At 43.5% G+C, this 14,518-nt stretch overlaps 1 protein-coding gene across 1 annotated transcript in view; it reads right to left on the bottom strand.

Annotated features, from left to right (window-relative positions):
- Positions 1 to 3,508, bottom strand: part of APOB (apolipoprotein B) — a gene marked incomplete at its 5' end in the record, with an annotated part of 38,381 nt that extends 34,873 nt beyond the window's left edge. Inside the window, 4 exons of the mRNA XM_081068660.1 lie at positions 550 to 695; positions 1,920 to 2,035; positions 3,037 to 3,075; positions 3,436 to 3,508. Coding sequence (XP_080924786.1) covers positions 550 to 695; positions 1,920 to 2,035; positions 3,037 to 3,075; positions 3,436 to 3,508 — 374 coding nt within the window. The remainder of the gene's footprint in view (positions 1 to 549; positions 696 to 1,919; positions 2,036 to 3,036; positions 3,076 to 3,435) is intronic.
- Positions 3,509 to 14,518: the final 11,010 nt, after the last annotated feature.

The following is a 14,518-nucleotide window of genomic DNA, read 5'->3' as shown; positions in this document are numbered from 1 at the left end:
ATGGACACTGATCAGTCCAAAGAGAAGCCAGCTGTAAACACAGGACTGGCCTGGTCAGTGTGCACTGGCCGAGTGCAGGCCTGTGAGGCCCCGGCTCTCCCTGGATTCCCTGAGGCTGGGCCTTTACCCTCGCTGACCAGACCCTGCACTGCCATTGGCAGGACACAGCAGCATGTCCCACTGGGTGCTCCCTGAAGACCATCAGGCACCAGCGCTTGCTTACTTCTTTAAACAAGAATTTACGTGATTGGACAAACCATCTCAGCTTTGTTGTCTCAAGGAATTTAAAGCATAAGATCTTTTAGAAACACACTTAAATGATAAGTAGGAGAACTTTACCAGGGGAGGATAAATAATGCTTCCCTCTTTTTGATTGTTGTGAAACATCAGCGATTTCCTGATCCATGGTGAATACAGAATACAGAACACACACGTTCCTATCTCAGCACATGTGTGCAAGCACACACACACACACACACACACACACACGCAAGAAACATCTGTGGCACCCACAGCTTCAGAAATTCAAATGCATAGGCCCAGCCTTACTTGGACATGGCTGCAGCAAACTCTTCAGAGTTCTTAGTCTTCTTCAGCAAGGCCTTGCCCTCAGGGTTAAAGCCATACGTCTCTTTCAGGGTACACTGGCTTGTCCTTAAGATGAAGCTGCAGAGTTGGGGGACTTCCAGCTCGATCTGCAGAGACAGGGTAGCTGCACAGTAAGACTCTCCATCAAGAATGTGAGGCCCCTGCGTGGCCTACTCTCTAATCAGGACACCGAGGGGAAATGCTGTTGGAGAACAAGACGTCTGCTTCCCAACACCTCGTGTGTCCTTAACAGGCCTCAGGAGTTCTCTAGGAACCCACCTACCTTTAGTCCCATTTTTGATCTCTTCCATATTCTGGGGTCCTAAATTTCTTAAGTATGCCCTTATGCATGTAAAGGACTTTTTTTGTTGTTTGTTTTTTTAATTGGTTCTACATATACTCACTTTAGTAATAGAGAGGTATCACTGGTTAGAAAACACAGCCTAGGAGTGAGAGGTAAGAAGAAAAACAGGAAGCAGGAGAAAGCTATCACTGGTTTCAACAGCAAATGTTCCCTTAAAGTCACCCAAAAATCCAAAAAGCCCAAAACTGTATCTGTGAAGGACTACTCAAACATTTGCATATAGCTGGAGTTTAAACAGATCCCTAGTTGTTATCCAGGAACTGTTCAAAGAACTTTCTGCAATGATGGAAAGGTTCTATATTTGCACTACTTAACATGGGAGCCACCAGCCATAGGTGGCTATTGGGCACTTGAAATGTGGCTGGTATGACTAAGAAACAGAATTTTTACTTTCATTTAATTTAAATAGCCACATGTGGCTAATGGCTACCTTATTTGACCACACAGATGATGGGGCGCTAGAAAGAAGAGGGCAGCTTCTTGGCCTCATTTCCCCACCTGAACCCCAGTTGTGGCCCTTAGATCTGTTCCATAGGAACATGCCCATGAGTACAACCAGTCTCAATCAGAAGGCTTTATTTGAGAACAAACTGCATGTTTACGTTTTTCTTTTTCTCCATTTGTTTTTAGTAACAGATGCTATTTGACTTAGATTATAAAAACTGCACTCCACAAAGCTTTCCTGAGATACCACTTCCCTTGGATCACCCATGGGCTTCTTCCATCATGTTAAATCTGCTATCCTACACTGCTGGTATTCTAGACCACCTATTCCAATCATACTGCCGATGGGAAAATAAATCTGGTTGGCAAAATTCTGGGGCAGGCACCTTTTCAGCAACATGGCTGACTTTCACACTGGGGGTCAGTCCCAGCACTTCAAGATTACAACCGTCCTGGCATGAGCTGGGTTTGCTCATCCGTGGATTCTAGGTCCTCCAGTGGCCCCCTCCATCTCCCCTCATACCTTGCAGTTTATCCTGGTGACGCTTCTTGAATCAGTAGTCCCGGGGACTCCGCTGGAACTCTCAGCCTCATAGTTGTATACGTACTTCCTCAGGTGCTTGAATCTAGTTGTATCTTCTAAAGTGAGGAGAAATGTCAGCCACATAGAAAAAAACACCTCTCCCAAAGATAATCAATTCTGGGCAGAGAGGGCATAGACAATTTAAAAAAGTGTCTGTGCTATTAAACTCAAACTATTTTTAACTGACTTTGTATTATACTTAATTTTCTTTTACAGATTTAACTTTACTATGTTTTGCTGAGGCAAATGTTTAAATTAGCTGGCATTCCTTGAATATACCATCTGGGGTGCAAGGAGGCAAGTGTAAAGTAATGGGGCTCAGACAGTCTATAGGAGGGACTGGAAGATTAAAGAGTTGACACCACAAAGCAGGTATCTCTAATGCCTTTTCAGTTTGAAAATACCATAATTCTGTGGCTCTGTTTGGGTTCTACCAAATACTTCGATAAAGTTTATTAAGAGTTAGGGGTATCTGACTGACTTAAGAAACCCCCAAGAAGGAATATCTGGATGTTTCCACTGGGCTTGAGAGGAATTTTCTGAACAATTTGAGAAAAAGAACATTTGGGTCACGAGCCCAGGTACAGTAATGCCAAATGTCCACGAGATGGCAGTGCTGCTCCACCAGAGGCCAGCTTGGGCTCAGGCAAACACAGAGTGCAAGGCCAGCTTTGACCCCTAGGGATCAAGTAAATACAAAGGGGTGGGGGTCTGGGTTTCTGCACAAAGGTTAAAGTCAGCATTTCCTCACCCTCATGTGCTTTAAATCAATGATTACCACTGGTAAACAGGATGGTGATGTCTCCTTAAAGTGTCCATGGGCCAACAGAGTGACACTCCTTTCCCTACCCTACCCCTGACCGAGCTTTCGGGACAGAATAGAAGGGCAAGCACAAGAGAGTTGAGAAGAAGCCCAAGGGTGGGAAGAAGCCCAAGGAATTGGCTTCTTGGCTCTCAGAGCAGGGCACACCAATCACAGCATCACAGCATTCTGAGGCACAGATGGGTAGGTTGGGGGTTAGGGGTACCCTTCCTTGCCCAGTGGGGAATGCCTTACTTGGACAGCTGGGGCTGACATTTTCCAGCACTTCATCTTCTGTAAGAAAAGGAGAAAGACAACTGTGGATCTTGCAGACCGGTCCTAGGGTCTGACAGGGAGGACAACTGCATGCATAGGGTTTTAATCTTTTAGGACGAAGCAGGTTCTGGAGAACCTGCTCCCCAGCCCCTCCTTCCCTCCACCCCACCCCCACTCCCATCCTGAGGCTGGAGGAGCCACCCAGCTGGCCCTGTTATTCTATCCCCCAACTGTGACTGCCGTCCTTCAGACCCAGGCCCAAGATGCCCCAGCCATGGCTCCTGCCACTGGCTTCCTCCCACTCTGGTTTCATCTTGGATGCTCCCGCCGCACCGCACCCCGGAAGGCTCTGGGCAGGTTGGGGGCTGCCTCACTCACGTGTCCAGGCGCCTGCGGCAAGCAGCAGGAGCAGCAGTGCTGGCACCTGCAGCTTGGCCCCCGGCGGGCCCATGGCCGACCTGGGCAGGCTTCCTCCTTGCGACTCGACTCGCTTCGCCTCACACCACTCACTGGCAACACACAGACGGGCACCCAAAGGCTGGGGCCCAGGACTGAGGTAAGAATGTGCACTGGGCGCCCGCGCCCTATTTTATAGGAGGCCACCCTCCCAGGGCCACAGCGGCCGAGCAAATTGCAAAAGGTCCAAAGGGCAGCGTCCCGGGCCTATTTGCTTTTCCACACCGGGCTCTTGTGTGAGCCTCAGGAGGGCTCACGATGAGGGGGCTCAGCTGGGACCCAGCCATGGCCACACCCAGCCTTTCCTCCAGACAGGCCTGTCCAGCAAGGGCCTCAGAGGGTGGGGCCAGTGGGCTTGGCTCCTGAGAAGCCTGCCCTGACCCAGCAGTACTTTCAGGAGATGACCAGGCAAAGTGACAAAACCCACACTGCTCCCTGCTGCGACTTTGTAGCCATTTAGAGACCCACTCCTTTACAGAGTGTTGGTGGAGGCATTTTTCTGTCAGTTCTTTTCCTATTTGGTGGACTTGGGTTTGCATGGCCTCCCTGAATCCTGATCTGTACCTGTGGCTGTGGTTACCTGTTCTGAATTCAGACTATCAGGAGGGAGCAGAGAGAAAGGGGAAGGAGGGAGGCCTGGTGAGTGACTAACCAGAAGTTGCCCTGAGGGACAACCAAGTCACAGTCACAGAAGGAGTCCAGGTGCCCAAATCTTCCAGAATCCTCAGTGAAGTGAGGTCTTTGGAGAAGACCAGCGTCCCTTCTTCAGCCCTGCTCCATCCCCTTGGGCAGGATCTTCTTGGGAAATCCCAAGAAGGAGAGGAGGCTTTTCCCTACATGAACCAGCTCCTGAGTTTCCTCCAGGGTTGGGGAGGCCAGTGAGGAGAAGCAGAGTAGGGGACTGGACATGCCACGTTCCATTTAAATATCCTAGAAACTTCTCCATGAATCCTTCCTTCCTTCCCTCGGTACTGATGTTTCCCACAGGAAACTTCCCCCAAGGCGCCCTTCCTCTGCTCAGCTGTAGGAAATCAGGCATAGGAGAGCTAGCTCAGTATCACTGATTTGACTGACCCTGAAGCAACCATAAAGAGTGATTGATGGGTTGGTGCTGTGATGGGGTGGATGAATGTCTGAGACTGGCCGTATCCACACGGCAACTCCAATCTGGTTGGGGAGACAAGATGTATAGACAGAAAACTGCCGGTGAGCAATGAAGGTAGGCTGTCAGCAGCCCTAACATGTGTGGGGTATAAACTCCGGAGGAGTGCAAAGTGAACAGTGGGCATGGAGGGGGCCCAGGAGCAATGAAGAGGGGCTATGGATTAATAGACAGCTGAAGCATTTGTGGCAGAGTCAGTACTTGTTATAATAGTCTGTTATTTATGAAATGTATTCAGCTATACATCCAGTTGTGACAACTACTTGTGACGTTGTTTAATCTTCCGGTGGCAAGGCTAATGGTTCTAGAAGGGTCGTATTCTGAAGTAGTAATAGTATAAAGACCCCTGTTCCCTAGGAAGACTCTCACCACGACTTTTGTCTTGTTCCCGGCACTTGGGCCTAGACACTTCTCCCTCATGTACAGTATTGTTGTTTTTAGCTACGAAGTCCCTGTGGGTAGCTAAACTCTCTTTAGTGGTCAGTTGCTTCACCTCCATGGCATATCAATATTGTTAAAGGTGGATATTATTACAAAGGTCTCACCCCAAGGCTGGCAACCCAACCCTACGCCACTGAGTTGTGAAGGATCTGGAAAAAGTAATTGTCCTGAAACCCCAATTCTTTGAGCACTTTCTTTGAACTATTTTATGTGGGCTGACTCGCCACAGGAGGAGCTGCAGTATTTCGAGGAATGGTCCCTCCTCCACGTGTATTCACTTTAAGGAGAATGGGGGCGAATACTTAGTTACAAAGAAACCAGACAGAGATGGCTGACTTTCATTTACGAGCACAGTCTATTCTGTGTTGAACAGAGGAAGTCAGTGTCATAGCCAGCAGCAGTAGAGGACATCATTTTTACGATTTGGGAATCAAAAATGCATCTGATAACTTGGACACAGGGAAAACTCGTGGGACGGTTGGACTTCCCTGAGTGGATTGTCATGACCTCTAAAGGAGGAAGCCTGAGACTGGGCTCAGCTTCTCTTTCTTTCCCTGATTTCCCCTGGAAAGTTCCCCCCCGCCCATCCCCCGTGCGGGGCTTCAGCCAGCAGCAGAACTCATCCTCTGACAGTGCACAAGCCCCACGGAACGCATGCTGCATTGTTGAGCTGACTACTACACTCCCAAGAATACTATAAGGAATAGTGCATAGATTTTCCTTAGTTACAAAATCCACTTAGATCTTTTTCCAAAAGCTATTTGAAATTATAGCATTATATGTGACCACAGATAGCACCCTTCCTCCTTCCCTTTAAGTAGAACATTTCTCAGTTCCCTCCCCTAAACATGTTTTAAATTTCAAAAGAATATCGACCAGTTTTCATAGAGACATCAAACAGAATCAGGAGTCAGGAAATCTAGTATAAGTCACTCATTGAACAGAGGAAATACTATTCTGGCTGTAAGCAGCGCTAACCTGTGTGGGGTCAGCCTATGTAAAGGAAACCAGTGTGAGTGTTAGACTCAAGAAGACCTGGAATTAAGTTCTACCTGGGTTCCTTGTGAAGTTTGAAACCTTGGGAACGTGACTTCACCATGCAAGGCCTCTGTTTAGTCATTCCTAAAACAGGATTAAAAATATCTACCTTCCTCATAGGAATTTTTGTGAGAATTAAATGGAACAATTATGTAAATAATGGCATTGATAGCATGATGGCTGGCAAACAAAAGAGAATAAATGGTAACTGTTAGCATTTCTTATGTGTGTTAGAGTAGAAGTGTATTTGTTGGGTACCTATTTGAGCGAGCTAACCACGGTATATATGAAAACAGGTTTATGGAACAAAAATAGGAAATTGGGGCTGAGGAAAGGGAGCAGAAGCAAAAACAGGGCATTCACGAGGGCTATGAAGAGCTGTGACTGAGTATCCATTAGTCTCTGATGATTCCTAACATTTCTGGGTATTTGAAATCACAGTTCTCTCTGGGGGAAAGGCGGTTGTCCCACATCAAGCAGACAAGCGACTGTTGCAGAGACACGTTCTGGTGTCATAAAGATTAATCTCAGCGAGTGGCTATGACTTATCAGCTTCTAAACGCAAAGTCCCGTGGGGGGAATCATCAGTCTGAGTAATCACGGAGCTCTGGGTACCCATTAGGAAGCTGCCTGACTAGTGGAATTCCAAGGAATTAGATAATGCAGAATATACCAGTTATGGCCTCTAGAAGTGAAGCGATGCATTCTGTTTATCTGCAGTGGCCAGAAGTGTCCTGGCCAACAACTATGGAAGCTATTAAATGCCCCTCAGAAACCCAATATTCTGAGTTCAGTGTAGTTCACGTATTGAAATGACTGTTCAGTACATAATTTGGTGAATACAAATAAATGAATCTGTGCCATTCATTATACCCCATTGCTACCAGGATATTTTGACCATGATGCTAAATAACTTTCAGTGGTATAAAATAAGGATATACAATTTGATACAAATTATGTCCAGTTATGCGGTTCAAACAACTCATTTGGCAAATAGGGACCAGTACTGACAGTGATTAATTAGTTTATCTCTTTTCTGCCCAGGACAGCATTATAATTGCAAATGATGCCCAGAAGCGGGAAAGTAAACTTCAAGAATTGTAGAACAGAACTATGCCCAGTGTGGTCTGTACATGGCCATGATACTCACACAAACACATACACACAAACACAAATAAGAAATGTCAAGAAAAAAAATTGGGCCTTTAGGTGGAAGATGGTGGAATGGGCCAGTGTCAGCCAAATGGAGACATTACTGATGGATCAGTAAAGAATCTCCTCCTATGAAGCAGCCAAAAGAAACTTTCCTTTTCTGTCATTCTTCTATCCAAGACATAGGGTCAGAATGTTGAATAGCAGTCCTTCCTGGGGGCAAGAAGTCAGAAGTCAGCACTGCTCGAGGTGTGTGGTGAAGTCTATGTGAGTGAAGTATCGCTTCCTAGACTACGCAGTTTCATCCATTCACACTTCCAGGACCTGCACCAGCCCCACTTTCTTTGAGGAGCCTTTCTCTGGGTCCAGCCCAGATAAGACCTCTTGGCGTCTGACCCTGATCTTTTATCAATCAGTTTCTAGGCAGGGCAACTGATCCCGATGGGTCTTCATACAAACCTTCTATTGTTGCCCTGAACGTATATTTTTCTCTGGTAATACGATTTAATTTTTCACCTGTTTACATAGTACCTTGCCAACCAGAGAGATAAGCTTGGAGGGCAAGAACTGTGCAGTTTTCACCTTTGTATCCCTCTCCCTTCTCCCTCATGAACGCCTCACACTAGGCTAGGCAGATAGCAGCTAAAGCGTAAATACTGTGATTATAAGTTAAGATGGTCCTGGTGAGACCATTCTCTTTCATACATGCTGCTGCATATGCTGATATCTCAGTTTAGAATCTATGGTGAACTTGAATCAGGAGGAGAGAGGCAGGATTTACAAAGTAGGATCACAGGACAGTCTCTAAGACCCCGAGTGTCACTTCCTCATCTGTGTGATGAGTGGACAGGACTAGATGACCTCTTATACCCATTGCAGCACTGACTACTTCGATTCTAGGAAGACTTTGCACTTGAAAAAAGATACATAAGTTATGCTGGGCTCAAACCTCATAACGGTTAAGGGTTGAAGCTTCAGAATCTTTAAGCAGGATGGATTTTCTGGGAGGCTAGCTACCTCTAGAAAGACACTCAGACTGCCTAAGAAATAGAGTACTTTACCCCTTTAAAACAGATTTCCAAATAAGGAGACGGCATGCCCTCCTGGGGGTGCTGGGGAACTCTCAGGAAGTTCTTTCTTCCTCATGTCTAGCTTTAGTTTTTACCCTTGTCTTGGCTTCAGATATACTTCTTCAGCTTTTCCTTTGAAAGGCTTTATTGTTTGCTGACAACTTTTGTCAGCTGCTTTTTACTTTTTTTTTTCTTTTTTTTAAAGTTTTCTGTATGTTCTCACAGGGCTAAGAACCAGAAAACCTGGTCCTCAAAAGGCTGAAACCAGTGCTTATGATAAACAGATGGCTGGCTGGATAAACAAGCCTCACCCTTCCCACACGACTGACCACTGAGTCTCTTTAAGGATTTAGGGAGTGCCTGAACCCTCTGTCCTCTGAGAGCTTACTGATAAGGAGAAGGGCATGATTATACATCACAGCTAATAATGAGTGTATATAAAGTGCCCAGTGTGGGATCTACAGCTAGACTGCAGGGGTCCAATGTGGGTCTTAGACGTCCTGGAGGAAGGGAGACTTGAGCAGGATCATGGATGATTGGCAATTGGATAATTGGACTGCATGGCACCGCTGAAAGAGCAATGGCAGGAAGCTGAGATTATATTTGACATGTCTGACAGTCTGTAACCCAGGCAGCCAGCTGAGTCCATTCAGAAGGTGGAAAAAAGTGGGAGAGCAGGTCAGGAGGGAGCACAGTTTGCTCTGTCTAGGCCAGAGACAGAACTTTCTGGCTAATTTCAATCTTTGATTTAAGTACGGGTTACTATACAAATTGCATATTATATATTCAGCATTAAATTTAGTACAAATGGCATTAAACCTCTAGACTGATAGAAGGCCATGAGTATGGCTGACTTCTCTTTGTCCAGAGGTGTGAAGGGAAATGGAGGAGGAACACAGATTCATAGCGTGTCAGACATAGAGAAGACCAGAGAGACTGACTCTATTGTTCTCATTTTATGGATAGAGAAACTGAGATCTTGACAGCCTGAGGATTTTTTGTTTGTTTTTCCCACAAAAAAAAAAAAAAAAAAAAGGAGGTAGGGCAATATTTTGGGTCTCCTACTTTATAATCTACAGTATTCATTCTACTCTAATTGCACTAAATCTATATTAATGACATAAAATTGCTTGGAGATTGTTTTATGCAGAGGAATCTTTGATAGTGTATTTCCTTGCAATCTACTAGTTGTTAAAAGTGAAAACTTAATTCATTTTTTTTCTGTGGGTTTGTATTTAGAATAAATAGTGCTATGTAACTAAGTATATAGAATCACAGACGTTCAGGGTCTCAAAGGGCCATTAAACTCATTGAACCCAGCTCATCTTTCAGTGTGCGTGTTCTATCCATCTGAGAATATCTGGACACCCATTGGGAGGTTGTCTAACTGGTAGGACTTTGTGAAGTTAGATGATGCTTTAGTAAGCATAGCAATTAAGAGTCCCTACAAGGGAAACTTCCCCAGCCTGTCAATCTACAGATGGCCAAATGGGTCCTGTATATGGATAGCAATGCTTTGTGGCCACATCTCTGGTTTCTTCTATTTCTGTCCCCCATCCAGGTCACAGACCATCCATTATAGGGAAAGCTGGGAAAGATACCAGTTTGGGATGGGAGTTTCTCTGACACTGTCTTCAGCTATATTTTGAAGTCAAAAATAAATAATTAACAGATTTACTGAGTTTTTTTCATCTGTATATCCTTCCCTCTCTGTTAGCATGGAGGGGAAGAGTCAGGTATTCCCAGCATTCAGTCTGCTTGGTTACTGGTCTCCAACGTAGAAAGAGGTTAGAAACATGCGCCAGTTAATATCAGAAGTTCCTTGTCTTTCTTGGCATTTAGCTTTTAGTAAAGTTATTTTAAAAAAAAAATAATGGCCACCTTCAGCTGTTCTAAGGTCCAGTCTTGAAAGAAACTTTCTTTTTTTAAACAGTTTTATTGGGATAAAATTCACATCATAAAATACACCAATTTAAAGTGCATAATTGAATGGTTTTTAGTATATTCACAGAATTGTACAATAGTTACTACAATCAATTTTGGAACATTTTTATTGCCTCAAAAAAAAAATCTCATATCAATTAGACGTCACTCCCTAAACTTCCCATTCCCCCAGCTCGAGGCAGCTATGAATGTACACTCATCTCTATAGAACTGCCTATTTTGGACATTTTATATAAATGGGATCATATAGTATATAGTCTTTTGTGGTAGGCTTTTTTTCAGTTAGCATAATGTTTTCCAGGATCATACATATTGTAGCATTTTATTCCTTTTTTATTGCCAAACAATATTCTATTTTATAGATATGCCACAGTTTATTTATCCAATAATAAATGATGGATATTTGTGTTGTTTCCGTTTAGTGGCTATTACAAATAATGCCATTGTGAACATTTATGTACAAGTTTTTGCATGGACATATGTTTTTCATTTCTCATGGATATACACCTAAGAGTGAAACTGGTGGGTCATATGATAATTCTATATTTAATTATTTGAAGAACTGCCTGACTGTTTTCCAAAATGGCTACATCATTTTACATTTTCAGCACCAGTATATAAAGGTTTCCGTGTCTCCACATTCTTGCCAACACGTGTTATTAACTGTCTTTTTTATTATAGCCATCCTAGTGGGTGTGAAGTAGTATCTCATTGTGGTTTGGTTGGCATTTCCATTATGGCTAATAATTTTGGGCATCTTTTTGTGTTCTTATTGGCAATTTATATATATCCTTTGGAGAAATGTCTATTCAAATCCTTTGGATTTTGAACTTTTTAATTGAGTTGTTCTTACTTTTTCATTGTTAAGTTGTTAAGTGTTGTGTATATATTCTGGATATAAGTTTCTTATCAGATATATGATTTGCAATTTTTTTCTAATTCAGTGTATTGTCTTTTCACTTTCTTGATGGTGTCCTTTGAAGTACAAAAGTGTTTAATTTTGATGAAGTCTACTTTATCTAATTTTTCTTTTGTTACTTATTCTTTTGGTGCCATATTTAGGAAACATTACCTAAAAGAAGGTAAAGAACATTTATTCTTATATTTTCTTTTAGGAAGTTTATTGTTTTAGGTCTTATGTTAGGTCGACGATCCACTTAGAGTTAGTTTTTATGTCTGGAAGGCTCCTTTTGAGCCTTGTTTTAGAAATTTCTAGGTTCCGTGAGCCTGTACATGGCTCTGAGTAACCTCTTCCACCTCCCTGCTAATAGGGCATGACCTGTTCCTCATGAGGGTGACATCAGCCCTCTTGCTCAATGAGCAGGATCAGCCCCTTATCAGGCTGCTGCACCGCCCTGGTGCTTTCCAAGCAGTGACCAGTCATCCGGGCCTGAGAGCCACAGTCACTGAGGGACCAGGCCCTGAGCTCTTGTCTTGTCAGAAGAAAAAAAAAAAAGAGTAGTTCTTGGTCTCTGAAGCCGAAATCCCCACCTGCTTTTGGAGTCCATCATGCTTTGTTAACCATTCTTCCTTTTTCCTTTAGAAAGTATGCAGTGGTTAGAGAAAGGAAGCTTTTCTGCACACCAAACAGCTCAGCATATTTTATAAGGAAACATACAAAACTAGTAATAAATAAATTAAATAAACGAAGTGACATCAAACAACTTAGAATGGTTGCTTTGGGGTGAAGAGAACAGGAGTTGGGAATGAGAATGGGGAGTTGGGATGGGGAATAAACAAACAAATAAACCAACAAAATGAGACAGGGACCTTCCCAGGCCAATGATAACAGCACGCTGTATGCTGAGCAGGGCAAGTAGTCACCCGTCTGCTCCGGAGCAGCAACAGAACAATGGCCATATCATTATAAATATTTTTTAAAAACCTAACATTTATTAAGTACCGACAATGTATCAATCATTGTGATAGTTAACTTTCCTAAATTATTTCATTGAATATTCAAAAGAAAAAACCTGCAAAATAGATATTTAACCCGTTCCTACAAATAAGGAATCCAGGGCTAACTTCTGTATAACTCACCCAATTCTACTATCTTCATTATGTAAGTACAGGTACCTAGAAGGGGTGATTATGAGTGTAAGAGATCAAATGAACAACATCAGGTCACATCTGCTTGACTCTGGGCATACACACACAAGTTGCCTTCTATCTGAGGAAATAAACTCGTGTTTTATTAACAAGAGCTGCAGCTGCACATTGCTTTAAGGTTTGTTAAGGGCTTTGGCATCCACGACTTCTTTCAATCCTTCTATGGAGTAACCCTGTGAGATTTTTGTTATATGTCACAGGTGAGGCACTTGATGCTCCCTGGAGTTTAATGACTTTCAGGACCACCTGGCATAATAACTAGCTGAGTTAGAACTCAAACTCACATGTTCTGACTTCATAGTCCAGGTAGTTCGAACTCCACCATCCTGAATCTCACTGAGAGGAATGGGAAATATGGGACCCATTATGATGTTTTTTTAAGAGAAATAAGGCATAAGGGTTCTGAGCTTTCGCTGGCTCCAGAGAGACAACATGAAAATACTGTCATGACCCTCTGCCTGAGGAGGAGATGGGCTTAGTGGCATTTGCCAGGTTATGATATGATAACATTCAGGGGGTAACATCTAGGTTTAGGGATTAAGCATAAATGTGCTGAAGCAACCTGTGGTCACTGCTTTGGATGGGCTCTTAATGTAAATGCCGTTTGTTGCAATTTTTCTCCTTCTAAATGACTTCATGCATTTTCCCCAAGTAGGTAAACAAGAAGTTGGCTCAGAGACCTCAGTTGTTGCGTATAATGGTCTTTGCATAGTTAATCCTACTGGATGAACACACACCCAGAAAATACCTCCAAGAATGACTCAATATGAAATGATGTCTGTCCTCTCATCCCATATCATGTCTGAGAGTGGAGCTCCTTGGGGCAACACTGGTTGACAGCATTCTCTATCACTGGCTGACCCATAAACACAGCTAAAGGACATCTGTGTAACTTAATTTGGACAAGTCCAATATAAAATGGTAAATTGGGGCCATTAATTCAAATCAATCTAGTCTTCTTGACTCTTACACCTTTTTTTTTTTTTTTTAACCTGGACATTTTAGTTGAAAATGTTGTGGATGTCTATATTATCCAGATAATTACTTTATTCTCACTTCATTAATAACAGAGCTATGTCTCGTTAGAGGGCAGATGAGATATTTGCTCCCTTAATGCTCAGAGAAGCTAGAACCTTCCTCAAAGAAGGGAGGTAGAGGAGAGGTGGGAGAATCAGATGACTCAAGCAGCTTCCAAGCCCATCTTGCTGATGCCTGGACCCCCATCTTTAGCGCAGATCACAGCTGCCCCTCTTTCACCACTCTAATGTTTCTCTCCCTAAAATTCTTCCCTGGAGAGAGAGGCAGCACTCCTATGTATGACTTCCTTCTTCTCCCAGTCTCTCATCTCACTCACTCTCCTGCCCTAATAACCAAACCTCAGCCCTAATCTCCACTTTCTCTATTAAGGTTGTCTGTCCTGTTTTCTTCATCATCTCTACCATGGTACTTCACTATCAGTGAAATCATTTATTTTTCAGGTTATTTTATGGGCTTTGATACAGGAACATGTGGAATATGTCACAATGACTCCCAACATCACCTGTGTATAAATGTGCTAGGGCTGTCCTACAAAGTACCACAGACTTTGGGGCTTAAACAAGAGACATTTATTTTCTCACAACTCTAGAAGCTAGAAGTCCAAATCAAGGTGTTGATAGAGTTGGCTTCTTTTGAGGCGTCTTTCCCTGGCTTGTAGATGGCCATCTTCATGGCTGTGTCTTCACACAGACTTTCCTCTGTGCATGTCTGTGTCCTAATCTCTTCTTATAAGGATGCCAGTCCTGTTGGATCGTGGTCCACACTCATGACCTCATTTTAACCTAATTACCTCTTTGGAGGCTCTGTCTCTATTACAGTCACATTCTGAGGTGCTAGAGGTTAGGACTTCAACATATGTCTTAGTCCACTCAGGCTGCCATAATAAAACACCACAGACTGGGTGGCTTAAACAACAGAAAGTTATTTCTCACAGTTCTGGAAGCTGGAAGTCTGAGATCAGGGTGCCGGCATGGTCAGGTTCTGGTGAGAGCTGTCCTCCTGGCTTGATGACAGATGTCTTTTCCCTGTGTTTTCACATGGCAGGGGAGTG

The sequence above is a fragment of the Rhinolophus hipposideros genome (assembly GCF_964194185.1).
Source record: "Rhinolophus hipposideros genome assembly, chromosome: 12".
Taxonomy (NCBI): Eukaryota; Metazoa; Chordata; class Mammalia; order Chiroptera; family Rhinolophidae; genus Rhinolophus; species Rhinolophus hipposideros.
This window is presented reverse-complemented; position numbering and strand designations above follow the sequence as displayed.